This window comes from Durio zibethinus, chromosome 2 (assembly GCF_047325235.1).
Source record: "Durio zibethinus cultivar Kanyao isolate XHJ-2024 chromosome 2, ASM4732523v1, whole genome shotgun sequence".
Classification (NCBI taxonomy): Eukaryota; Viridiplantae; Streptophyta; class Magnoliopsida; order Malvales; family Malvaceae; genus Durio; species Durio zibethinus.
This window is the reverse complement of record NC_143163.1, coordinates 36,703,939-36,731,202: the sequence shown is the minus strand read 5'-3', so window position 1 is coordinate 36,731,202 and position 27,264 is coordinate 36,703,939. Positions and strand designations below refer to the sequence as shown.

Sequence of the window (27,264 nt, the reverse complement as noted above, 5' to 3'; positions counted from 1 at the left end):
GAGAAAACCTAGCCATTAGCTCATTTCAAACTTCAAACTTCAAACCCTAGCTATAATCTTCTCTCATTCCCTTTTATGCCTATCATATGTATCAAAATACAAAAGAAAAATGATTTTAAGATTTTTTACAAAAATAATTATACGCAAGCAATAGATTGCTAAATCGAGACTGATCAATTTAAAGGCAATTAAGGTTAAGCAACTAGTAATATGGTGAGCTTTTAAGGGAGACCTAAGGAAGTTGCTTTGCGTTTTTGCCATTATTTTTTCTCACCCTCCAATTGGGGCGTTGTCGACAAAGAAATTGTCTTTAAATGGACCTTCTAGCTCGATCATTAACCAGTTTGGATTTTCCATTTTGATAATTATTGGGATCCTTTATGGATGCTTTTTGCCTGTAATCAAATGATGGTGCCATTGTTGGGTTTTTCTTATCGTGGCTCTTAGGTTCAATCTTAAAAAGGTTTAATTTGGGTTTTTCTTATCCTTGAAACATAGCTACTAGATTGAATCTTAAAAAGGTTTAATTGGCCTAACTCTCTAATCTTAAACATGTTTTCTCTATCATGTGATAAAAGAAAGGAAAAGAAAAAGAAAAAGAAAGCAAACAAAGAAGATATGCATGAAATTTTTTTTATTATTATTTTTAAGTAATTAAGTTTTTTATGATAAAAAAATAAATTTTAACAGCAAAATCTAACCGTTAACGACGAATGTATTGCACCGCCATTGTATAATCATATTTTGAATTAATTTAAAAACGTTTAATCCTATATTAAATTAAATAAAAAATGATATTCTTAATTGAAAAAATACTTAAATGTTACATCTTAAATTAAGCATTTAGCCAACTTTAGGTCGTGGTAGATGGTGAAAGCTAAGGATAATAATTGTTCGGATTTAATTGAATTTGATTTGATTTTTTTGGATAATGTATGGTATTATAAATTTTTAAAATTCGATTCAAATCTAAATTGATTTTGTTCTGAAATTGATCCGATCCAAACTCAATTGTACTAATTCAATTTAGTTTATCGGTTTTAAAATGATTAAATTTTTTTATATATTATTTTAATATAATTTTAATATATTTAAATAGATTTATATATAAAATAATTATTTTTATTTTATAAAAATTTTACAAATATATATAAATTAATAAAAATATATAATTTGATTTAAATTTTTTTTATTTTTTACATTTTAATTTGAAGTTTGATTCGAATATAATATATATATATTTAATATTCAATTTTGATGGCATTGAATAAAAAAAAACAATTCAAATACTATAATTTCGAATTGATTTTTATTTTTTTTTGACTTTTTTTCACCCTTAATGGAAGTTAAAAAATTAGAGGAAAAAGAAAAAAAATTTTAAGTAGTTTATGCGGCAAATTACGTGGTATCTAACGTACGACATCATTTTTTTAATAATTTGGGTAAAACTAATTAGAGCGACTACTTTTGGTAAAAATAATAAATTTGATGGCTTCAATTATACAAATTAAAGTTGGATGAGTTAGATGGGATATGGGTTTTCAGCGATCTTTGGTGAAGTTTACTCTTCTATTAGGTTATTATTATAATTTTAATCTTTAGTAAAAGGACAACGAATAAGTTTATGCTTGTTTTGATTTTGATTTAATGCTTTAATAAATTTATCTAATTTTATTTTAATATCAAATTATTATTTTTGATAATTAATCTTGACTTAACTTGAAATTAATTTAATAATTTTTTACTTAACTCCTTCATAATTTTATCTAACTTTGTTTTAATATTATTATTTTTGATAATCAATTTTGACTCAACTTAAAATTAATTTAATAATTTTTTTTGAAATTTTTAATCTATTTTTAAACTCCCTATTCAATTACATATTTAATTGAAAAATATATTATGAGCTAAAACTTTTTGTAATCTTTAAGTGTTAATTTTAATAACATGTCAATTAATTTAAGGGATAGTTAACATTTAATTTAATGATTTTAATTTAGTGTAATTATGATAAATTATATTTAAATTATTTATAAATATGGTTTTTTGATTAAATTAATCTCTAAAATTGATATATTAAATAATAATTTTATTAATACATGACACATATAAAATTAAATAAATAATAAATATATAATTTTTATAAAATTTAAAATAGATATACAAAACAATTTAACTTGATTTTAATTTAAAAAAATTCACCTCGATTTTAATTAAGAAATAAATACCCTAACAAATTGTAACAGATCAAAATCGATTAGACAGGATTCTTTCAATCTTATCCAAAACCAACCAAATGATAAAAACGCCCAAAACAAAAGTAAAAAAAATAATAAAAACGAAAGAAAAAAAACCATAATCTTTGGGCATACGTTTTTTTTTGTCCATTTTCATGTTCCGAGAAATGGATTCGAATTTATTTTATTAAAATAAAAATAATAAAAGACGTGAGAGAAAAAACAAAGCTGCTAACTATTAATCTATCTTGGAAGTGGTTTTTGACCTTATCTGAAATTTTCTATTAGCATAAGTAAAGATTACAAGTATGCGGTAATAGATGATCTGAACTGTAATCAAATAGAGGAAGTGGAGGAGAATCTGTACGTGTTTCCATTAAGAATGTTAGATGAAAGTGGGTTTTCAAGTTCATCATCGGATTCGGACCCAGTTGATGCGGTTATCTTTGGTGTTGGGAATTGCTTCCAGACATCTTCTCCGTGGCACCCGAGTTCCTTATACTGTCGGTCGCATTGCTCATCATTGGCATTGGCCTTGGCGCTCTCGGTTCGACCTCTTCCTACTTTCATTTTCTTCTTTTTTAATCATAAATTATCAGGGCTGGAGAAGTAGAATTATCAGCTGAACTTTGATGGGTTTCTTTTTAATTTCTTTGTTTATTTGAAGTCGATCATGAACCTTCTTCTCTACAAATCAAACTGGGTTTTTGCAGCTTGATACAGGTTTCATTTAATTTTTAATTCCTTTTGCCACCAAAAGTGTATCAACTCAGGGACGGACTGAGTTCATAAAATCTTTTGGGTTTATTATAAAAAAAAATCAAAAGTTTTGAAATTTTAAAATTTTGCCCCAACAAAAATCTTTGTGATCATATTGCCCTTATGGTTCATACATGAAAATTTTCATTATTTATCTAATAATTGAACATTAACACTTTGAGTGCTAAGCAATATCATTATAATATATATATATATATATATTTATATATATATTTTCGAGTTTGTAAAAAATAAAATAAATTACTTTTAGAGAGTTTGAAATTGCTAAACTTCTAATTTCTCATAACAATTTGTTTAGATTGATGCAAGCTGATCTTATAGGGATAATGAGATATTGAACTTGCAATACTTAAATGATTTAACTGCTTTTTAACACAAAAAAAAAATGAAGTAATAAAATAAATAATCATCTACATTCTTTTTTTTTTATTGTATGTGAGAAAAGAATAATTTTTTAATTTTCAAATTATAATGAATAAAAATCAAATATATTTGTTTATTAAAAGTAAATGATAAAATTAAACATATTAAAAGTAAATAATAAAATTAAAAATGTTAATTTTTATTATATTTTTTCACATATTATATTTATTTTTAAGAATTTTGTAAGTAAAATTTTATTAAATTAATATATTTATATATATATATATATGTGTGTGTGTGTGTGTGTCAATTATGATAAATAATTTATCTAAATAGTATTTAAGTTATATTCATCAAAAAATATATAATTAATTATGCAAATGTTATTTATATTGCAAAACAAATTTTTTTCATTTACAAAAAATATTATATGTGCTACTGTAGCTATATTTGCCTTGCAGCTCACTTTTCCATATGAGTGGAATTGGAAAATATCACTGTTGCTTGGGGGCCTTCTGAGTGCTACTGATCCTGTGGCTGTTGTGGCTTTGTTGAAGGAGCTTGGTGCAAGCAAAAAACTGAGCACTATAATTGAAGGAGAATCCTTGATGAATGATGGGTATTTTCCTTACTAAGAAACTTATTTTTTGATCTTTTCATATTATGCTGTATAAAACACTCCACGTATTACTTGTTGTTTCAGATTATTTGAAGCCAACATGTTGCTGAAATAAATCAAATCTTTGAATGTCATTTCATGATATCTTTTACATATTTTGCAATTTGCATTCTATAAGTGCGGTTAATTTGTGTGTCCAGGACAGCGATTGTGGTCTATCAGTTATTCTATAAAATGGTCTTTGGTCAGAGCTTTAATTGGGATGCAATTATTGAATTTCTGGCCAAAGTCTCACTTGGAGCGTAAGTATCATTCATTTTCCTTGAACAACTGTGACAGATGATTACGTGATTTTAAGACCCTCTTCTTGGTTTCAGTGTAGGCATCGGTATTGCTTTCGGGATGGCATCTGTTTTATGGCTTGGGTTTATTTTCAATGATACAGTGATTGAGATTGCATTGACACTTGCTGTGAGCTACATTTTTTACTTCACTGTATGTTTCTCTCCTAACTTTTGGACACCCATTTGAAAACTCTTTTTAATTAGCATTTCAATTACATACCCATTACTGCAACCTATTAGAAAACTATTAATGATAATTCCGATTGAAGAGCTAAATCTTGAGTTATCATTAATAGTTTTCTAATAGGTTGCAGTAATGGGTATGCAATTGAAATGCTAATTAAAAAGAGATTTCAAATGGGTGTCCAAAAGTTAGGAGAGAAACATAAAGTGAAGTAAAAAATGTAGCTCACAGCAAGTGTCAATGCAATCTCAATCACTGTATCATTGAAAATAAACCCAAGTCATAAAACAGATGCCATCCTGAAAGCAATACCGATGCCTACACTGAAACCAATAAGAGGGTCTTAAAACCAGGAATCATCTGTCACAGTTGTTCAAGGAAAATGAATGATACCTATGCTCCAAGTGAGACTTTGGCCAGAAATTCAATAATTGCATCCCAATTAAAGCTCTGACCAAGGACCATTTTATAGAATAACTGATAGATCACAATTGCCGTCTTGGACACACAAATTAACCGCACTTATAGAATGCAAATTGCAAAATATGTAAAAGATATCATGAAATGTTTATTCTATACTCAAACCTATGGAGTGGATTACCATGAAACTTTTGCTCCAGTTGCCAAGATGAATACAGTTAAGATTTTGTTATCATTGGTTGCAAATTACAATTGGCAGCTTCAACAATTTGATGTAAAGAATGCTTTTTTACATGGTGATTTGGAAGAAGAAATATATATGAAGGTTTCACCGGGATTTGGAGGTCATCTAGAAGCAAACAAAGTATGCAGGTTAAAAAAGGCTTTATATGGCCTTAAATAGTTCCCTTGAGCTTGGTTTGGGAGATTTGCTAAAGTGATGCTGGCAATGGGATATAAACAGAATCAAGGAGATCACACATTATTTATCAAGCACTCTGATTCAATATGAATAAAATAATAAATGTTCTGTATATGAAAACAAACAAATTCCTAAATTTCAAATACCCATTTTGAGTTCTGTGATAAAAGAATGAACTACACAGACGTTTGAATGCAGAGAAATGGAAGTATATTGTTGAGTGATGCTTAAAAATATGGCCCAGGTTGAATCATCTAATTCATCTTTGACATTTAGTGAATTTAATGATGGAAATTTTTATTAGCATCAGAATATAACCCCCCTGTGTGAGATTAATTGGGCCAAATGGAACTTAATTGCAGTTTCATAAATTCAAGTTTTATATACTCCTTTTGCAGCAAAGAAAACCAAGTATGACTGATGATTTTTAATGAAACCAGGTGTTACAACAGGCAGTGTTTCTCATCAGCGATCCCGGTATCAATCTGAGGCAAGAGGAAGCATAATTTATCAAGTTGAGACGAGCTAGAGTAATTTTTTTTTATATTCTAATGCATGAAGCTGATACTGTTCTGCGGAGAAGTTCATCCTCATTTAACCGTGCACATAGACCTGTAAGTAGAGAACATGGAGGTCTTATGAGTTGGCCTGAACATTTCTACAACGCAAGACAACATACACAAAATCATGGAGCAACAGATCAACAACCCAACAGATTGTCTGCAAGAGCAATGCAATTAAGCATCTTCGGCGGCATGGTATGTCAATTGTCAAGTGGATGAATTGATTGCTTCTAAGTCAAAATATCTAGCAGGCAGAAGTCTGTTTCCTTTCTTAATATTATAGGATTTTCTTTTTGGATCTAACTGCATTTTTGTTGTTACAATGGCAAGGTTGATGTGCAATGGCGTAGCCGAAGTTTATCAAGGATGAATCTATCTCAGCCAGCACACAGCCTGTCATATCCAGGAGTTCTTTCATATCCTGGCCATCCACTTGTTTCTGTGAGATCAGAAGGAGCTGCTACTCTAAGGAAGAATCTTGAAGCAAGAAAATTTACAGGACGGATTCCCCCAGAACAGGTGAAGGATTCAGACACAAAAGAGGGTTATGTAAATGATGATTCTAGTGATGAATCTGTTGCTTAGGATGATGAAATCCTGGTAAGTATTGATTCACCTAGCAGATTATCTTTCCGCCACGCTTCTTGAAGGTTTGTCTATGTCCTCGCGGTGTGATTTCTTTCTGCACTGTTGCATCATCATAGAATGCTGCTAAGTGTCTTCATGTGCAATAGAATAAGATATCTGGCTTCTGCCTCTAGCTAGCAGACTAAAAATTAGATTTAGCGATTTGGTGTATTTGTGTTATGTAAAATATTAAAATTCATGTATTTATGTTGTATGTTACATAAAAATTATATATCATAATTCATATTAACACAAAAATATGAAATATATATTTTTTATTTTATTAAATCTATTTATAATTATTATTAAAATTTTAAATCGAATTATTTTTTTATCTTTTATTCATATTATATTCGTGTTGTATTTTATATTATTAGTTCCATTAAAAATGATTTTAGTTAGCGAAAAACATCGTAAAGAAACGAAACTCGCACCTGTCGCTTTTATAAATTCCTATTGATTTTACTTCCCGAAGGAAAATGTTCCCCTACTTGTTATATACAAGTGTGAACCTATCAATTTTTTGCTTATTGATTTTTCTTTTGTCAAAAATTTTAAATTTTGACTCTAGTTATTTAAAATTTTTAATTAATTAGAATATATATAAGAAAATTGTTTTATTCGAAGTTTTTAAAAAATATTTTTATTTTTTTACTAATAATAAATATAAATTATAAAATAAAAAAGAATTTAAACTAAAATTTCTTCCAATAAGAAGCCGATGTTGATGAGACGGTGGAGGTTAATATTTTGCATGGATGTTCATGCACCCCAATACTTCTTATTTCTCCTAAGAAAATTATATATGATAACAATGAGAGCATATCATTTATAATTATTGTAATATAATTAATCAATTAAAATTTAAAAGTTTGTAGGATTCATAAAAAATTATGTAAAGCTCATATTTTTAAGTTATAGATTTATATAATTTTTTTTTTTGTGATTGATTAATTGTAAGATTATAATAAAAGAGAATTATAAGTGAAATATTCTCATTCTTACCTATTATATGTGATTAAGATTCAAAGTTCGAATGAATATTTCTCTTCAAAATCATTCATTCCTGTCTTAAATTGAATGCCTTATCTCTTTCTTTTTCTTTTTTTTTTTTGTAGCCATCCAAAATGAATATTTATAAAGTGAAAGTTGTATAATCATAAATAAAATGCTCACCTTTTAAACTTAATTTGTAACATTTAGAAAATAAACATTCAATTCAAAAATGAAACAATCTTAAGTCAAAGTTCAATTTTTGATAAACTCAAATATCAAATTATATCTTATATATGTTTAGATTAATTATATAAATGAATCTTCTTTTAATATCCCAAAATTGGATGTGAACAGAGTAGAACATAGATTTTTAATAATTCTTTTTAATTTTTATGAAGAATGATGGAAGTGATAAGTATTTAATTTAAAATTAATTTTTAATAAATAAAATTTTTAATTTAAATATAAAATCATAAAAAATTAAATATATAACAAATGTAAAATAATATCACGTTTAATAGAAACAATATTGTCCATGTGAACCTTAAAAAAAAAAAAAAAAACCGGGGGATTGTTGGATTTCCTTATGTACAATGGGGAAAAAAAAAAGGAAAAGAGAGAAATGCAGGGTCCAAAGTAAGCTAGTGGTTGCCAGGCATGATAAGATAAATCACCTCTTCAAAATGGCATGTTGGGCTGCTGTTGGATGATATGGGTATGAAACCTGCACAAAATTAATTAAAGGTACGTATCCTTGGTTTACTTGTCCCAACGAGCAGTGTAAATCAGCCTGTGATTGGCTTGGAAATTTGGGAATTCGATGGGAAAAGGAGAGGACCTGTTCAATTGGAAGTAGTCCTCTTGGTCATAGCCTTGGAACCTTTAAGCTATTAAAGGTGTTGAAGTAGGGGAATTTGAGGAAAATAGATGGGTTTGGATCAAAGTTTCAACTGTGAAGAATGAGTCTACATCTCACAAATTATAAGCGCGGTTACATTCACTTGGGTTACACGCTTTACTAGGTTTGGCCTCGCTCCTATATATTTGTGTTTGTTCCCACAAAATTCCAACCATTCGATCCTTCCAAGCTCCTGCACTGCTTCCTCACTTTTCCTAGTTTTAACTTTTAACACCCCCACTTTTCATTATGGCTGCGTCCACTAACCATTGTAGAGCGGCCACAGCCACGAGGGTTGGACTTTATCCCCTACGTGGTGCAGCAGCAAGTGCCGAAGCCCCTCGTTGGATTCCTTTGCGTGGCCAAGTCCTCAAGAGAGTCCTCAGACTTTTATTCTCTTCCTGTTTCTGCTGCAATGAACCCAATACTTCAGAAAGTAGAAATACGAATTCCATGGTGTTTCCTTCTTGAATTCTTCGCTTCACGACAGTTTTTTTTTATTAACATCTACCCTTTTCTTAGTTTTAGCTTCCGTAGCTCTTCTTTTTAGCAGAGTAAACAAGAAGGTCATGATTTTTCAACAAAGGGTGAAGATCAGAAGAGATGGAAAATGGGTTTCTTTCCAACTTCCCGAGGAAGCTTTACAAGCTGAAAAGTCCATTCTTCTGATCAATTTATATTCTTTATTTCTGATAGTTCTTTCAAATGTCAATAATGGCTCCTTTTATAGAAAGAAAACAGTCTTTCCATTCGTATTTGAGCCCCTCGAATTCAATGTTGTACAACTTAATGGAGATTTTGAGGAATTTTGTTACTGTTTAATTAGTTTTTGTGTGTTCTAGGTTATAGTTTCGATCAGGGGATAAGCAGAGCTGGATGCCATTGGAAGTTTTTTCTCCTTCCTTTTGCTCTGTTGTTCAAATGGTTGTAACTTGGTTCTGATTTTTTTTTAATGGACTCCGTTTGATTTTGATTAAAAAAATTAAGTCAAATAGCTGCAAGAACAGAGGGAGCAGCCTCCGCTTCGCCCACAGTACTTTATAATTCTAAAATATTATCATGAAAGCTCCAACCGTGTAATGATGTTAATGTGAAATAATAAAATTTCACATGAAAAAAAAAAAAATTGTGCAATAATAATATAATAATAATGAAAATAAAAATGTTAATGTGAAAATATTATTATAACGTGATTCGAAAACTCAAACAATAAAATAATATTTAACAAATTTAAAATTTATTTATTATAAATCTTTATTATAAACTGTGATCTCTGTATTATACTAAAAAATAATATTATAAGATTCACATTCCTTGATTAATCAACTCAAAAAGTTGTACTTTTTAAAAATTTAAAATGGAATTAAAAAAAACCTAAGCGTGCTGCACGCAAATCGTATGGGGTTGCAATCGGGTGCGACAGCCGCAATATTTTGTATCTTAGGAGAAGAATGATTGGGTCAAGTTGCAAGGTGGCATAATTTAATTGGATAAATAAGTGCATGTGCACTTGAAGTTGAATTTATTGAATCTTTTGACCATTGACTGGGATTTCGTTTGAACAAGTCGAGCTTTGACCAAGGGTCAATAACTAGAGCTTGACCGGGCTTTGGTGAACAAAGATAACAGCACTAATTATTTGGGATTTTTTTTAAAAAGGAATTATTTATTTGAGAATTCTATTTGTTCATTCCATGCACACGTTAAATAATTAAAATTAACAGAAAGAAAACAGAGGATTATTTATTTATTTAAGTAGTATTTTTAATTTTGTAAATGTGCATCTATCCATATATTAAATTAATCTTAATCATTGACCAACCGACCTATTGATTTTCTTCCAATTTTTTTCTCCATTTTTTTAATTTTCCCTTTACTTTTCGTCTCAGCCAGTCACAATCCGAATTGATAACGTTAGTCTAATTAATAACATTGTCAACTCTACTTTAGCGTGACATTAATTTTGGTGACGTGACTAAACCTTTTTTTTTTTTTAATTTGACAATTTCATTCTATGCAAGATTTAAGTGACGTTGACATTGATTTTTTTATGCCACGTAAGGTGGGCCATTCCCCCCTAATAAAAAAAATAAAAACCTAAAAATCTATTCCCAAAAAATTTGCTAACCCTAACCCTTGAAAACCTTGTTTTAGCTCAAATGAATGCAAACGAATAAACATTTTACTAGTTCCAATTTTCTATAAATTAATTTAGGAAATTATAAATTGAACAAATCAACATAGAATTGGAACAAACTCATACAAGTTATACATAGGACTTGACCAATTAAGGGAAATTGTTAGTAGAATTGGATTAGTGTTGAATTTATAGCTCCTCCACAATCCATATTGATATCAATAACAGCTGGAATGCTTATTCACTTTTTTTTCTTTATAAAAATTTAGATTTTATCAATTAAAAATTATATTTTTTTCCTTTTTTTTTTCTAATGAAAACCTAATTAAGTAAGACTTAAGAGTAACCACAAATGTAAAGGCACATTTAAAAAATTTAAACTGAATTAACAAATACAATTGTGAATTGACATTAACTCAATCCCAACTTTTTTTTTTCTCATTTTGGTCCACAAAAGTTTAGGGTAAAAGAGGATTCTTCAAATCGAGATCATGACAAATCGTAAGTTTCAAAAAATATTATATTAAATTTATAAATTATAAAAAAATTATTGACAAAAAAAATTCTTAACTAAATTTTACAAGTAATTTTTTTTCTTGCTGCTTTTGGATCGTAACCTTAATAAATGGAGTGTAAAAAGAAATTGAGCCTATGATGTTGGTCTTATTATGGACTATGTTGGGCTTTCACTAAAATTTTGAGCAAACCCTTCTCCTATTAAAGCCCATCCAATAACTAATTTTTTAAAATATATAATCAACAGTCTTGACACTACATGAAATTTTACAAAATATTCAAAAGAGGCAAATGTCTGTAGAATACTAAACTTAATTTTAATGATTAAAATTTAATCTTAAATAATTTTAATGATTAAAATTTAATCTTAAATAATTTTAATGATTAAAAGAAATTTATTTTTGATACATTATAATGTATAAATTTTATATACTGATAGTAACTCAAATGATATTATTTCATTAATGAGTAAATATCAATTTTTAAAATAAATATATAAAAATTAATATTATTTAAAAAAAAATTCATTAATGAAATGGTATTATTTGATTAATAGATGATATCATTTAATTCATTATTAATATATAAAATTTATATATTAATAATATATTAAATATAAACATTAAAATAATCTGCAAAAAATAAATTTTTAGATTCCCATATTATATATCTCTATAGTTAAAACTTCGAAATTCTTTTGAAGAGTTTGAGTTGGAGTACTACAAATGAGAGTGAGGTTTGTAGTATAGAGCTACATTGCCTTGTCTAGCTCAATCAGTTATATAAAATTTAAAATTTATCAAAATTTCATATTTATTTAAAGATGTAATATTTGTTAATAAATTGTTTGAGTTGGTAAAAAAATAAATATTTTGCTTATAAGATTAATATTCAATTTCAACAGTCAACAATCTTTTCTAATGAATAATTTATAAATTTAATGTAAATTTATTGAGACTTACGATATAACCTGATTTTAAAATGAAATAACATTTGAATTTAAATTATTCAGTTGATTTATATAATTATTTTTAAAAGATAAATAAATTTAAAATTTGAATTTTAATATTTATAATTTTTATTTTCAAATTGCAAACTCTTATATAAAAAAAATTCCCTCATTTAAACTTTTAATTATATAAAAAAAACATAACCTTTCTCTATTTCTTTCGTATCCCATCTACTTGATCCTTTATGTCATCTCATTTATGTTGCTTTTAGTGTTTTTGTGTGTGTGGAGGAGCTTTGACTATGCTTTCTTTTTGGATATAGAAGTATAGTTAGACTCGAAAATTGGCATACTCTCCATATTTTTTTTAATTTTATTAATTTCCAACGATAATTTACATGTCAATTAGCTTATAAAAGCCCTTTTAACTTTTGTTTTTAAATTATTATAAAAGGAAAAAAGATGCCAATGATCATACGAAAATGGGTCGTCAGTTCACTCACTAGCGCTCATGCATGCCTGGCCTTTCAATGTTGGATCTTACGTCACCAGGTTTTTTTATGACGTCATTCACCCTACGAAATTAAACAAAAAAAATAAATCAGTAGGAGTTAATAAAATTAATAATATTTTATTCTTTTTTTTGAATAAAAAACTCAGAAAAGAATCCAACTATCACAATTTGGGATTTGGAAAAAAGAAAAAGGCAAAAGCAAGAAATATTCTCACGTCTACCTAGGATTTTCTTTTCCATTTATATTTTTCCCTTTTGTCAAATAAAGAACAAAAAAAAAAAGAAAGAGTAAAAGGTGTAATTAATATAAATCACGAAGAGTAAAATAAATTTTTTCCTGATCAAAGGAAAAAAAAAGAATGAATAAAATTGTCTAGATGCCATAACAAAGTGATAGCTGATAAATCCATGAAATTCTTGTAAATGTTCAATCCATTTCTTTTTTCTTCGTAGATCCCATTTTTTAATATGCTGATACAGTGACCAGTTAACTTTATTTTAAACAATGAGAATATCATAATTTTTTTTTTCTGTAAATTAGTTAAACGTTTAAAAGTTCAAATTAATAAAATAATTATGAAAAATCTGAATGGGGTCTGTCTAATCTGATACTGTAATGAGATAGGTATCCTGTCTGTATGACCTAAAAAGTCAAAAGCTTCTTCACCTAAACAAAAAATTATAATCATGCATGTTGTAAAGAGACAAAACCCTAAATCTCCATTATTTTCCATTTCCTTGTCACGCCTGATAGCATTTTTTTTCTCCAACCACGTAGGTGGGACTTTTTGCCTTACAGCTGTGAGAAAGGACTTCTCTCATTCTCATTAGTTGCTCTGCCTCCCATAACCACCGTTGGATTTGTCTGAAATTCCCCACATGCAAAAGTCCAAGGTATTCAATGGTGGTGATTTAAGGTGCAGGTCACAGCAAAGAGAGGGTAGGAACATTTTAGGTTTCATTTTGGGACCCATGTTTCATGTTCTTGTCTGGGGACAAGTGAAGTTTCAAATAGGTTGGTGTTGACCTAAGGAAAAGAAGACAATCCCTTGCCCAGTAGGCAGTAGATATTGAAGAATTTGAGCTAAAGTTAAACAACCACAGTGACATTAGACCAATGATTGGAGCATTTCATGAATTTTATAAGATACCCATTTTCCCAGTATCCCTAAAATTCTAGTAGTAGTAATTGTTTAGTTTATTCACAATGGAAACAGCAAAATTTAGATCAGTGGCACAGTAGCAGGATCAAGCAGAAGATATAATTGCTGTACTAATGTTTGCCACTACGTACCTAACACCATTTTTGACGTTGTTGCAGCTATGTTATTTCCTTCTCCATTATCATAAACAATTCGGGCAGATTCAGCAACAAGAAGCATACGGAGTTTCACAGTCAGAAAAATGAAAAATACCTTTGAATTTACAACTTATTACAGCCCGAATTGATGCAAGCTAGGGACATGCATGCCTTACACGACATGGCAATATTATAGCAGCTTTCAGAGATCCAGAATTTTGACATCATTGGATGACTCTTGGATTTATATGCTTTTCTGTGTCATTAATAAGGCAAGGACAACAATGGACTCACTCATTCTATCTACTGATTGCTTGAAGTTCTTTGTATAAAACTAAAAGGCCTAAAAGAACATAAGAATATATCCTCAATTTAACAAGTAGCAAAGATGCTGTTCTTATCTTGTTTCTATTATTATCTAATTTATAACCAAGCTTCGACCTTTCTCAGGTCAATGTTCTCAGGCCTACGGAAATAAGTAGGTTTGATTTCTTGGCATGTTGGATGATTTTGAACCGAAGCTGAATCTGGCCAAGCACACTTGCCTTCAAACCTGGTCAAGGTTCATAATGATACAGGGAAAGCTAGCATTGGCTTTGGCTGGTGTCTTTGTCAATCAAAAATTGGAAACAATAATTTTGGATGGCTTTTCCTTTTTCTTCTCTTTTTTCTTCTATATTCCATTTCTTTTTCCTTCTTGTCCTTTTTTAACCCTTCTTTTTTAATTGCTTCGCCTTCACGTTCCATTTGATTCAAAGATCAAATCGATTTCTCATAAAAGTAGAAAACTAATTTAAGCATCAAAATCCAACAAATAATAGTAACCATAATGTGTAAAAAGTGGATTATATTACATTCATGCATGATTCATTCATCCTTCCTCCTATACAATTTTCAAACAAAAGCATGAGCTATGCTGAAGTAAAAGCAAACAGTATCAGAATTCAATTGACTAAAATTCCTTAACCTTTGGTTCTAATAATAGTAATCGTGCCTCTCCCTTGAGTGTGTATTTTGGTAAGGGCCACCACAGCTTTTCCAGAAAGGCCAGGACCATCAGCAGATACGCATGGCCTGTAAGCAAAGTCCCCCACTGGGTGCCTTACTGGCCTTGTTGGTGGCATTAGAATCCTTTCATTAATGTCGTTTAGGGTCATGTCGCCTTCAATCCCTCCAGGCTTCACTAATGCAAATGGATACACAACCCTTGTTATCACCCTTTTCTTCTTCTTATCATCACTTCCTTAAACATATCAAAAACTCAATGTTACTTAGCTACAATAACAACAACATATAAAATACTAAGGATTTCATTTGTATTATTGGAAGAGAATTTACCAGAAGAAGATATGGGGTCAGTGGAAAATTGGTTGTCTTTGTTAAAAAAGGATTTGGACTTGACTGATCCTTTGTAAGAAGAGGATGATGCATCAAGAGCCTCAGGGCTGCATGATATTGCTTCTTCTGGTGTTTTTATCTCTGTAACAATGTTTGCTTCTTCACTGCTCACAGATGTGCTCATTGGTTCTTCTAAAGTATATGGTAATTAAAAGAAAAAAAAAACACAAAATTAAACATGCTAGAACATTATTAAATGATTTTAAATGATTAGATGGGTTTAGAGTATATAATTTTATATGTAACGATGTAAGTAAAAGAGCAAAAGAATAGTTAAGTCATTACCTGAAACTCCATTAATGCTTGTTAATTGGCTCATGCAGCTGAAATTCTCAGAAAGGCCCCAGTTGTAGCTAGAATTCCAGTAGCTCTGAATAATAGTAACGGTGAAACCAGTCGGTATTTCTTTGAAATGGTTTGATAAAGCTAGCCAAGTTCAGAACATTATTTATTTGAAAAAAGAAGAAGAAAACAGTCCAAAATTACCATTGCAAGATCATTTAAGCCATTGGGTTGATCATGATCACTGTACAACAGGCGTCTTCTTTTGTACCGTTCACTGAATTCAAGTAAGGCATCTTCCAGGTACCCAGAAGAGAGATCAGAGTCTAGATGTGGAAAGAATGGGGCAGTTGCATCCATAACTGCATTCACATGCAGAAGAACAAAATGGGGTTAAGCCCCTTTTAAACTAAAACCAGACTTCAAACCCATATCCAAGAAAAAAAAAAAATCCCGGACAACAACAGTGAAAGAACTCAAAGACAATAAAGAGAGAAAGAGTTATGTACCTAAAGACATGTCCGCGTTGAGAACTCCAAGGTTTTGAAGATCCCAACCTAGGGAAGGGCTATGGAGACTGCTGATAGTGTAAGCCATAGAGTGAAACTCACCCATGTTTGTTCGGGTTGATGTGTCTTATAAATACCTAAAAATCATGAAAAAAAAATGATTCAACCTACAGTAATTGTTTCATTGGGTTGAGCTTTTGAAAAAAAAGTGGGGAGGGTGAAAATTACATGGTTGTAGAAGGAAGCAGAGAGTCAGTCAACGGCAATGGAGAGACAAAAGTTTGTGTTTCTTGGGATATGGAAAAAATATTATTATGGGATCAAACTTTTTTTCAATTTTTTTTAATTTTTTAATTTTTTGGGTTTCTGTTCTTGTGCCTTGCTTGGGATTGGGATTTATATGTGGGGTTTGGTATATGGGGGACTAAATAATTGCAAAAGTTATGATATCATATGCTGTTGTTTTTCATGTAAAAGCAAAGGGATTGTTTGAGATTAAAAAAAAAGGGACAAAAAACAGGGCTAGACATAATTCAAATTTCAGCTTTTTCTTTTTTCCCTTCCTTCTGATACGGTTACCAACCGTTTCTCCTTTTGGGAACTTTTCCTTTTATTTTTGCCTAGCACATTTTCAACATTTTGCCCGTAAATTTATTATTTTAAACATGATATAATAATATAATTTAAAAATTATATAATTTAAAATTTTAATAAAAATAAAAAAATTATTTTATATTTGATATGTCAATAAAAATTATAATCAATAATTTTATATTTTATACATATTTAATATAAAATAAATACGATAGAACACAAATTATCATACTTGATTTTGGATAAAATACTTAAATGAAATTCTTTAGATAAAGTTCATAAAATTTCTAAATAAATATGATTCAATCAAAATTTTACTAAAAAATCAAAATCTATAGTTTAATAGCATTCAAAGAGAAGATCAATAATATATATAAAAAATGAAAACTATCATTTATAACTCAAATTTAATCCGTACTTATTCATTAATAAAAATTTTATCAAAATTTTTACTACAAATGATTATCTAAAAAAATATCATAATTTACTAAAATTTTTTAAAATTTATACACTTTATTTATACATCATGAACTTTCAATTTATCAATTTTAAATTTTAATTAATTATTTTAATAAAAAAATTTATAAATTTTATTTAAAAAACATCATTTAAATATTTTTCTTTAATTTTGGACCTCTCATGTTAAGTTTAAAGTTTATTTATATCTTTGGCTCTCTTACTAAAATCACTATAGTTGTTTTTTTTTTTCCCCAATAGATCCAATGGATGAATGTAGGGTCCACTTCTTGGCATGCTTGTGGGGCCCATTGGTAACATGTAGCATTTCAGCATCAAGTAAAAAGAAGCAGCAGAAGGTGAAGCATCGATGTGGGAGAAAAGTGGGTCCAAACCTTTTTATTTTCTTTCATGGAGTTTGGAATTGGATGGTCCAAAAACTTTGTCTAAATGTGTGTTGCCCACATTGTATTTTGTGTGTGGAATTTCTGATTGATGTTTGATATGAAGGTGGAAAAAGCTTCTATGATGTTGGAATTTAAATATTATAGTTATTTATTTAAAAAAAAGAAAACTACATAGTTATTTTACTTTTTATCCATTTAAATTTTTTGAAAAAAATAACGAAAATTTTTTTTATTTAGTATGGTTATATGACAATGATTTTTCCTCCTAGGATTAGCTATTTTTCTCTCAAAATGACGAAGAAATTTTAATTATAAGTATAAATATAATAAATTAAAATTGCAACAAAATTTTTTAAAAGTAATTATCAATTATAGGATTGGAATTTAATGTCTTTCACGTAATTCTCTAAATATATAAATAAGAAAATTCTTAAAAAAAGTTTAAAAGAAATTAAAATATTTTTTTTATAAAAAAAAAAAAAAAAGAATTGTTTTGTGTTGCAAAAAATATTGATTTCTGATGAGACGGTGGAAATGGGCCTGAGTTGGAAATTTTGTCTAATGCATTAATCAAACACAATTGAAAGGTAATGGCCCATTGACAGCTGGATTACACCCTTTTAATTAGTTTTAGTTAAAAAGTATTCAACTGTTGTGGGGGTTAATAATTGACACCTGGCTTTAAAGCACTGATTTATAATATGAAACAGACATTGCAATAATTATTTTGTTAGGACAACTAACAGCTACTTATGTCTTTATGAGACTGCTGAATTTGAATTCAGATCATAGCGAATTAAACAACTTATCCCATCCACTGAATTCTTCACTAAATTTATAGGAAAAGAATCACCACTTAATTACAATGAATGTACTCATTTGCCCAAAAGCAAAATATTTTGAACTCAATTTATTAATATAATTATTTATAAAATATAAATTTTAAAAATTTTAAATTTAAATTTTATCGTCTGTTATCATTTTTTATGTATAAAAAATATTTTTTATTTAATTTATATAATTTAATAAATTTAAAATTCAAATTTTAACACATGTAATTTATATTATTATCTCCAAACTATAACTTTTTTTACCAAAGAAATATTCCTATTACCAGCTAAGTTAATTTGTAAGAATTGTTTCTATAGAGGAATGTAATGATTGTTGAGTCCATACAACCGATGAAAAAAAAGTTTATAATCTAATAGTTTTGAGAATATTCTTCGATTGCATTTTAATAAGGGTTTTCAAAGAGAAAAAGAATGAGGTGAAGGGAATAAAAAGGGGAAGAAAAACAAAAGTGTCGAAGGCCCAAAATATGGTGATGGTCCTCTAAGCTAGGGAAAATATGAGTGAGGCATATTCTAACATTTAATTTGTGTTTTGATTGATGTGGGTTGAATTTGATGTTACCTCGTTTGTTCCTCTCAAATCACATTACATGAGATGATGCATCCCATATCTTATTAAAAAATCAATCTCTTTTTACTAATTATACATTATTTAATCAAATACAGTTCTTTCTTGATATATTATTCAAAAAATTTGATTCATGCGAATTCTTTACCCAATTAAAGAAGAGATCTTAGTAAAATTATCACATATGAAATTGAGTACAATTTTATGAAGAAAATAGCTCACTTGCCTCTCAAGAAAAAATGAAAAACATATTCAATATCATTTAATTGAATAATTAAGCTAATTCTTTATTGTTTGAAGAAACCCTCCACTTCAATTACTATTTTATCACGAAAAGCAAATATGGAATAACAAATCCAATCTTTCACTAATAAGAATTATTATTATTATATTTTTTTACTTAATAATAATAATAATATAAAACAAAGGATTTCTTTAGAAAGAGTTGTTGCTTGTTGGGTAAAGTTTGAAATAGTAGCGGTATCAATAGTCACTAGATGAAGGGAGTCGCTCCTACAGTATGGATATGAATGCGATTGAAGAGCATGATGTTGGGAATATTGACTCAAATCTCATAAGAAATTTGTTTGAGATTTGTTAGAGATTTGTTTGGGATTTGTCAGATATTGCTTGATGGACAAGAAAACTTGCAAAAAAAGAATTTTAAGAGAAAGAGGATTCTTAATAGGTAAGTTTGACTTGCAAGAGAAGAATTCTAAAAGGAAATGGATTCTTAATAGGTAAGTTTGACTTACAAGCAAAGAATTCTAAGAGGAGAGGGATTCTTAATGGGCAAGTTTGTATGGTTATAAATAGGTGAAGTCTCTACAGGGTTTGATATGAGAAAAAGATGTAAGAGAGTTGTAGGGTTTTATGGGATAGAACCGTATAGGAGTATTGAGACTCTATGTCTTATGGGTGTGTATGTTTGTTTGTGAGTGGACTAGAGGAGACTGAGAGGGTCCACATAGGTATGATGTATGGGAGCATATGGGTATGTATTTGGTTATGTTGAAAGAGTGCACAAGGGTTTGGGTTTGTGTTTGTTCGGGTTGAGAATACTCTATAGGACTAGAGAAGATTGAGAGTGTCTTATGAGTATTGATTGTTGAATGAGGTTAATGATTTGATGTATGTTTGTAATTCTCTACAACTAGTGGATCTTATTTCTCATTCGTGGATGTAGGTCAGTTAGACCGAACCACGTTAAATTATTGTCTCTTGTTTGTTTGATTTATTGTTTGATTTCGTTTCCGCTGGTGTGATTGAATTGGAGCCTTTTAGCCCAACACATGATGGAAGAAAAATCTATTATTCATATTGTTTATTTTTGTCTAAATTACTTTTTTAATGCGATCAAGGCTATTTTTAATTTCATCTTAATTTAATTTTATTTTCACATAATTTTAAATTAAGATGTATTGTTTTATATCAAATTGATACATTCAAAGTTTTATTCGTGAAATACTCTTTGCAAAAATTAAAGTAGATGAATTAACAAGAAAAAGGAGCTCATCTTTTTTTCAATTCAGCTGAAGCCTTTGTGGGTATCCAAATTGTTTCTTTAGTTAGGATTAACATATATGAAGGTTCATGTACAATTTAACAATTATAATTTGTCATTATTAACACAGTTATTTTATATAAAGTTCGTAAGGAAACATTTAATTTTTAGAATTTAAAGTTCAACTTGAAAGTCTTCAATGTAAAACTTAAGATTTATTAGTTATGAAATGAGAGCAAAATCTATGCATGTATGAGAGCGAGAAATTTATTTTTTGAAGTACTGATTTAATATAAAGTGAGCATAAAAACAACACTTGCTCAAGTAATAATGAAACGCAATTACTTCTCAAGATTACATTAAAAGACATCAACAACTGGCTTAATGGATCAATCAGCAGTAACCATGCAGAAGTACTTTATTTATTAACTCTCTCTGCTAACACACAAGTATGAACCAAGTTCACCCATGCTTCTCTTCTCGAACATGGTTGGTTTCTCATGGGACTGTATACCCTGAAAAAGTGCACAAATTTTGTACTAGTTAGCCTCAATATTTATTGGAATGATTAAGGCCACAAACATTCTCATCCCCACTCTTCAGCTAGCCCCAAACATCTTATGATGAGTTTATTAATATCCAATTAGTAACACAAAGTTTACCCAAACTGAAGATCATAAAGCTATAAAGACCAAAAGAGGGGTTACTTACTTCCACATTTTTTCCCAGCTTGTCTGTTCTTGATGTTGCATCGTTTGGGAATGCCAATGGCAATTCCAGGTTTGATTCCCGCCTGCTTAGCCAATGGTGACAACAAAATAGCACAAAGGCACCTTGGAGAAGTCTTGAGTAAGGCACCAACCTTGGAGCAGCAAGCAGGTGTAACTTTTGCCTTTGCATTCCCAGCCGCACCTAAGCATGGGCTTAAGCTTGCAGCAGCAGAACTAATTGGGGTCTTCCCACACTCTCCAGCTCCTTCAACATACTTAATGAACACCATGGAACTTATATAAAACACAAACAAAGCAACAGGGAAATAAGGTTTCAAGCTGAAAGCCATCCCTGCTGCAAATTCACACTTTTCAATACTGAATATGCTGACAATTGAAACAATGGATACATATATACAGGCATTGCAACATATATTAAATGAAAAAAAAAAATGATTGTGGGCTGGTTGGATTTGAGCTTAGTGGGGCGGTTGGGGGAAACGTGGAAGACTTTTGTGGTTTCTTTTTCTTCTTCTTCTTCCCCAGTTTATTCAAGATGTAATGATTTTGAACCATATTTGAATGTTCCCACTAAAAGGATTGCTACATTCACAGATTTTGGTTCATAAATAGAATGCTCTTTCCATCGTCATTTTCTGGCATGTTCGCTTCTTTATATTACCTTGTGGTAGGTGGCATGAAAAATTAGTGTGAACATTCAGACTTTTGAGTATCGAAAATTTCGTTTAGTTAACTTTTTGGCATACTTGGACACATTCAATAATTTGCTCCACTATCATCTATAGATTAGATGTATCAAGTATGTTGCAAATAAAGGAATGTATACATGGCATAGATTTATTAATTATGAATTAAAGATTAATAAATGAGATTGGCATTCACAATGCTGGTAGTACCCCAAGTTAATATATATATATATATATATATTTATATTTATATATATTTACAACATAATTTAGGGATACGAAAAAATAGGGATATTAAAATTTAAATCACAAAATTAGGGAATATCACTTTCAAAAATAATTGTATAAAATAACTAAAATAAACCTCGGGTTGAATATAATTCATTGATCAACATGAACAATTGAAACCTTTAAAGTGGCAGAGAGTTAACGATGTTTATTGGTCATTTCAGTTCAACTGAAGTGGTGATGTAAGCATGGTGTAACATATAATAAAGGATTATATTAAATTCAATTTTCTCTTTTTTTTTTTATGATATTTTAGTAGCTATTAAAAATAAAGTGTGTGGTATGTTGTGGTGACAATGTCACTCCTCTCACATATACGTCACTCTTAAACAACAATGAGATATAAATGTAGAGATAAAGATGCAGGTGATGAAATTTAAATTTTATATAAATGTATAAACTAATTAAATTAAATTTTATGTTTATTATTTTTTTCCTACATTACTTTATTCTTGTAATCTTTCACTTTATGACAGAATTAAAAATGTTTTGCTGTTAACAAGAAGTAATGATGAGCTGTGATAAGCCTGTGCTATTTAGAACTAATAATTGAAGGAAAATGTTATGATACTTGAATCTCAAAATTTTTTAATTTTCTCTTGGGATATTTTTATATGCTAAGATGTGTACTTGTGCTCACCAATTGACCAAGTCTATGACTTGCATCTCCCCATAAAAAGTACCAAGCTAAGCAATGCAAAGAAGAGGGAGCAAGAAGAGAAGATAAATCATAAACTTGGCTTTTCAGCTCAGGATGCTTGTGGTGGCATTTGATATAAAATAATGTAGTTTTGGATTGGCTAAAACACTAAAAATAAAAAAGCCCCTAGACTATTTTATTTTTCTTAAATAAGTCTTTATATTTTTATTGTACCTAAATAAATCCTTAAATTTTAATTTATATCCATATAAACATTTACTTTAAACGAAAGATTGGTTTATGTTAAGAGCTTATTTATTTATAAATTAAAAATTAAGGGTTTTTTTTATACAAATTAAAGGTTAAGGCCTTATTTGAATTTAAATTAAAGGTTAAAAATTTCTTTGAAAATAATAAAAATATATGAATTTATCTAAATAAAGTGATAAAGTTCAAGAATTTTTTTATTATTTAAGACGTTTGGATTCTATCGAATTTATGTGTTGGAAAGTTCAAGAGCTGGATGGTTGCATTGATGCTAATCCTCTACTATAGTATTGGTATGATATTCAATGTCCTACATTTTTTGGGGGGGTTTACTTATTTGCTAAGAGTTTTTGTTTACATGATGTTCATTGTTAAACATTCATATATAATCTCCTTTGGTGGTTTTTGGTGGGAGGATAAACAAGAGTATGAGCTTTCTTTATATGATTAACTGTGTCTGATCTTTTAATTTGGGGTTATATGCATTTACCGCACATTTTGTGGGGGTTTATCTTATCTCCCCTATGTGGCGTTGTGAGTTTTTGATGTCGGATTGACAGTTCCAATTTTAATGGTGGTCATTACTAAGTTCTAGGTTTTTCAACTTTGTAAGCGAGGCAGTTATTCTTGTTAAATGTGTATCAAAGATGCAGAAGATCCACCATTCCACTCTACCTCAGATCCCATGCTTAAGAAAGAAGAAGACTATGGTTACTCCAATTTATACTATATTGCACTACCTTATATTTTTAGATTGCATGTTTTCTCCTTTCATCTTTATGTAATTTTCTCTGTTTTTATTCTTGGTCTGCTGTATTAGCATTGGCAGCTCCCTGTGTACTGTGTAGCAGGCTAGCAGGATTGTCTGCATTATTTTGATGGATGATATACAGAAAAAGGGAACATTTTTTTTAAAAAAAAAGTAAGCCATCAATTGCATAATTTCTTAAATCAGATTCATTGTATTGAAGTCAAACCTCTCACTGAGGTTCAGAATTACAAAACAAAACAATAGATTACATTAGTAGTTTAGCTTAAAGGGACTCAATGGTAGTCATTAGCCACTTGGCTCAAATGCTGAAGCTTGAAAAATAATGGGGGAAAAACAAGGCAAAGCAAAAAACAAAAATAAAAAAGTTGGGATGAAAATTGTGTGTATGGGTGTTATAATAAGTTCTAACAAATTTGGGTTTGGTTAATTTTTCTGTCACTGACATATTTCTTCCAGTAAGCAGTGATTTCCCTCTGGGTCTCAAGGGCAGTCTTCTTAACTGTGCCATTTTTGCCATTCTCTTCTACAGCCACAGCCAGTTTGGCATTGACCTTTGCAGGGAGCGTATCCAGCTCATGGAGCACCTTTTGGATGTCAAGCACAAGGCGCTCAGCTAAGGTGCGGGAGAAGTCTTCCCTGATGACAACACGGAGCACAGTGATATGCTGAGCATCTGCTGGCATGGTGTAGGCAGGCACAATCCAACCATACCGGCGCAACATCTCAGATATCTCGAACTCATCATGGCGCTTGTTGTCCTTGAGAGAAAAGGCCACCAGAGGAACCCCATTGTCCTTTGACACAATGTTAAAGCGCCCTGTTTTCTCCAATCCTTCTTTCAGGACCATAGCGTTTTCATGACAGTTCTCCATGACATTTCTGTATCCCTGTAGTTAAAACATCATTGCATCACATTAATGGGTATGTTGAAAGTAACACATACTGAATTGAATTGGGTTAAATAGATTTTATATTGGAAATGATCGTTCTTATACTTAAAAGCCATAACTAGGTTCTCACCTCACATCCCAAACGGATTAGTTGGTAGTACTGAGCAATAACTTGGCTAGAACCTGCAGACAACAAATACACAAGTTTATTGTTGGTTTTGCTATATATTGTAAATGGGGAAAAAAGTGTCGACAGTTTGAGAATCAAGGAAATTGGATTGGAATATTCACCTTTGGAGAAATTGAGAGTGAAAGTGGGTTGATCAGCTCCAAGGTAGTTGATGTGAAAAATAAGTTCTTCAGGCAAGTCTTCCTTGCTCCTCCAGATAACCCAACCAATGCCAGCATAGACAAGACCATATTTATGGCCACTAACATTAATGCTCTTCACGAGGGGAAGCCTGAAGTCCCACTCAAGTTCTGGGTACAAGAATGGTGCAATAAACCCACCACTAGCTGCATCAACATGAATTGGGGTATCCCATCTGCAGAAAAGATAAGTGGAGATATATTAAATTTAGCACTTGATATTTCAAATTATTGAAGTTTATGTTACTTCAAAATCGATATGTACCCACCCAGTTTCCTTGTTCTTTTCTACCAAGAGATCATTTAGAAGCTTGACATCTTCAAATTCTCCATTGAGGGTGGAACCCAATATAGCAGCTACACAGATGGTGTTTTCATCTACCATTTCCACAGCTTGGGCAGGGTCCATCACATAGTATCCTTCCCTCAGCTTCACTTCCTTCAATTCTACTTCAAAGTACCTTGCAAATTTCTCCCAGCACACCTGAACATTGGCTCCAGTCACGATATTGGGTTTGTCATAGGGTTTGCCTTCAGCCTTACGCTTGTTTTGCCACTTTCTCTTGAAAGCAAGGCCAGCCAACATGATTGCCTCGGATGACCCAACTGTTCCCACTCCAACAGCGGCCTCGGAGTCTCCAAGTGGTGCATTGAAGAGATGTGCTATCATGTTCACACAACGGTTCTACATCAAAAGTACACTTTCACCGTTTAGTAAACTGAATTTTTTATCAGGAGTATGTTTCATTTATAAATTATAACGGTAAAACTTATTAATTCTGTTCCCAGAATTATTTTGGTTCATTACAACTGGATTTACACTGCGACCAAAAAGGCAAAGACCATTCAAGTGCTGCTTCATTTTTTCTTGATATATTGCGGAAAAAACCAAAACTTGTTTTGGGTCTTTGTTGTTGTTTGTAATACAAATTGAATTCCAAGTACTTACAAGAAAAGCTGAAAGAAATTTGCTAAAAACAAGGGGGGAAATGAAAAGATGAAGAAGAAGAGAGACATATACCTGAAGCTCAGTGGTGACAGGGTACTCATCCATGTCAACGTAGTTCTTGTTAATGGCATCCATTATAAGCTTATCACATTCAGGCTCCATCCAGGTAGTAACAAAAGAGGCAAGGTTCAACCTTGGGTTCCCATCAAGCATCAGCTCATCGTTGATGATCTGATATGCAGCCTCTTTTGGTATTGAGTTCTCTGGCATCTTGAACCTGCAATATTTTCCATACAAATCAGCCAAACTTTTCACCATGAAATCAATGACCTTTTAAAGTGCCATATATTATGCTATGCATCCATGGATTCAAAGTTGGATATCATGGGATTAATTACCTGGGAAGTGAGTTTCGGACATATCGAGAGGCAAAAGTAGAGTGAATTGAGACATCAGTTTGAGAAGCTATCTTAGATAGCACCATGTTTGATGTCTTAAGAAATTAAAACACGAAAAAAATAAATGAAATGTACTTCAAAAAATAACAGAGAGATCAAAGAAGCTTGTGTAAAGCTAAAGCTGTTGTTGCTTGGTGAAGGAGGCATTGAGAGGCAAATGGTATTTATAGGGATGTCTAAGCATCGCGGAATCAGTATGCAAAGACTCTGTCCCATTTGGCCATTTCTCCAAAACAGAAAGCAGCATTTTCACAATTTTGACCCTGTTAAGTTTTCAATTATTGGTCACAAAGAAAAGAAGTTCGGAATTTGACGAATGACAAAATACCCTTTTGGGTATTTTGGTTGCAAAAAGAACACATGGCAATACATGATTAGCATCGGTCAGAAGTCAAACGAAGCCATCGCAGCGTGGTTTAAACGCTGGTGGGGTCCTATATATGAACCCCTGACAGGAGGATGTTTCCGCTCGTTGGGTAGCCACCCACTGAAACGTTTTGAAATAACCAAAGTAGGAATACATGGAAAAGGAGGTTCCATTTCCAGCCCACCGTTCGGTTTGCTAATTCCCAGATTCCCACGTATAGGAACTTTCCTGCCCATGGCACGAGGCTTCTTTGCCCCCCAAAGCATCGTTTGGTTGGATCATGTCGTCTCATTGTATTTTATTTTTATATTCCTTAAAAGAAAAAAAAAATCCTTACTAGAGGAGAATTATGTTTAACTTTAGTATTAAAATTCCATATTTGGCCTAAAAGGTCATTTACATAATATTAT

General features: G+C 30.5%; 3 protein-coding genes and 1 pseudogene across 6 annotated transcripts; 1 reads left to right on the top strand and 3 right to left on the bottom strand.

The window, feature by feature from the left end:
• Positions 1 to 2,411: 2,411 nt before the first annotated feature.
• LOC149520177 (uncharacterized) lies at positions 2,412 to 6,749 on the top strand (annotated as a pseudogene). Its single transcript, XR_016333473.1, has 6 exons — positions 2,412 to 2,784; positions 3,825 to 3,999; positions 4,200 to 4,301; positions 4,377 to 4,512; positions 5,878 to 6,126; positions 6,262 to 6,749. The product of XR_016333473.1 is annotated as an uncharacterized LOC149520177 (transcript).
• A 7,900-nt stretch (positions 6,750 to 14,649) lies between these two features.
• LOC111317541 (uncharacterized) lies at positions 14,650 to 16,327 on the bottom strand. 2 transcript variants are annotated; one of them, XM_022919973.2, is made up of 6 exons: positions 16,286 to 16,327; positions 16,058 to 16,194; positions 15,753 to 15,910; positions 15,552 to 15,636; positions 15,207 to 15,398; positions 14,650 to 15,111 (listed from the first exon to the last, which is right to left on the bottom strand). In XM_022919973.2, the coding sequence occupies exons 2-6, from the start codon at positions 16,161 to 16,163 to the stop codon at positions 14,831 to 14,833; spliced, it is 822 nt and encodes a 273-aa protein (XP_022775708.2). In that variant the 5' UTR covers positions 16,164 to 16,194; positions 16,286 to 16,327; the 3' UTR covers positions 14,650 to 14,830. The 2 variants fall into 2 exon arrangements, with proteins under 2 accessions (XP_022775708.2, XP_089599219.1); XM_089743093.1 differs by lacking the exon at positions 16,286 to 16,327 and having other exon boundaries at positions 16,058 to 16,271.
• A 4,363-nt stretch (positions 16,328 to 20,690) lies between these two features.
• On the bottom strand, positions 20,691 to 21,795 carry LOC111317540 (Bifunctional inhibitor/lipid-transfer protein/seed storage 2S albumin superfamily protein). The gene is made up of 2 exons (XM_022919972.2): positions 21,149 to 21,795; positions 20,691 to 20,952 (listed from the first exon to the last, which is right to left on the bottom strand). Exons 1-2 carry the CDS (start codon positions 21,495 to 21,497, stop codon positions 20,936 to 20,938), a joined length of 366 nt encoding a protein of 121 aa, XP_022775707.2. The 5' UTR covers positions 21,498 to 21,795; the 3' UTR covers positions 20,691 to 20,935.
• A 2,188-nt stretch (positions 21,796 to 23,983) lies between these two features.
• On the bottom strand, positions 23,984 to 26,631 carry LOC111318129 (glutamate decarboxylase 4-like). Of its 2 annotated transcripts, XM_022920797.2 has the most exons (6): positions 26,428 to 26,629; positions 26,102 to 26,306; positions 25,350 to 25,765; positions 25,003 to 25,256; positions 24,842 to 24,894; positions 23,984 to 24,708 (listed from the first exon to the last, which is right to left on the bottom strand). In XM_022920797.2, the coding sequence occupies exons 1-6, from the start codon at positions 26,511 to 26,513 to the stop codon at positions 24,226 to 24,228; spliced, it is 1,497 nt and encodes a 498-aa protein (XP_022776532.1). In that variant the 5' UTR covers positions 26,514 to 26,629; the 3' UTR covers positions 23,984 to 24,225. The 2 variants fall into 2 exon arrangements, with proteins under 2 accessions (XP_022776532.1, XP_089610874.1); XM_089754748.1 differs by having other exon boundaries at positions 24,842 to 25,256; positions 26,428 to 26,631.
• Between the last annotated feature and the right edge of the window lie 633 nt (positions 26,632 to 27,264).

Excerpts from the sequence above, each read along its gene's own strand:
- LOC111317541 (XM_022919973.2), bottom strand. The coding sequence starts at position 16,163 with ATGGGTGAGTTTCACTCTATGGCTTACACTATCAGCAGTCTCCATAGC. Across the intron at positions 15,911-16,057 it reads CAACGCGGACATGTCTTTAG|TTATGGATGCAACTGCCCCA; the intron begins GTACATAACTCT and ends ATGTGAATGCAG. Across the intron at positions 15,637-15,752 it reads GCTTAAATGATCTTGCAATG|AGCTACTGGAATTCTAGCTA; the intron begins GTAATTTTGGAC and ends ACTATTATTCAG.
- LOC111317540 (XM_022919972.2), bottom strand. The coding sequence starts at position 21,497 with ATGGCTTTCAGCTTGAAACCTTATTTCCCTGTTGCTTTGTTTGTGTTT.
- LOC111318129 (XM_089754748.1), bottom strand. The coding sequence starts at position 26,513 with ATGGTGCTATCTAAGATAGCTTCTCAAACTGATGTCTCAATTCACTCT. Across the intron at positions 26,307-26,427 it reads GTCCGAAACTCACTTCCCAG|GTTCAAGATGCCAGAGAACT; the intron begins GTAATTAATCCC and ends AAAATATTGCAG. Across the intron at positions 25,257-25,349 it reads GAAAAGAACAAGGAAACTGG|ATGGGATACCCCAATTCATG; the intron begins GTGGGTACATAT and ends TCTTTTCTGCAG.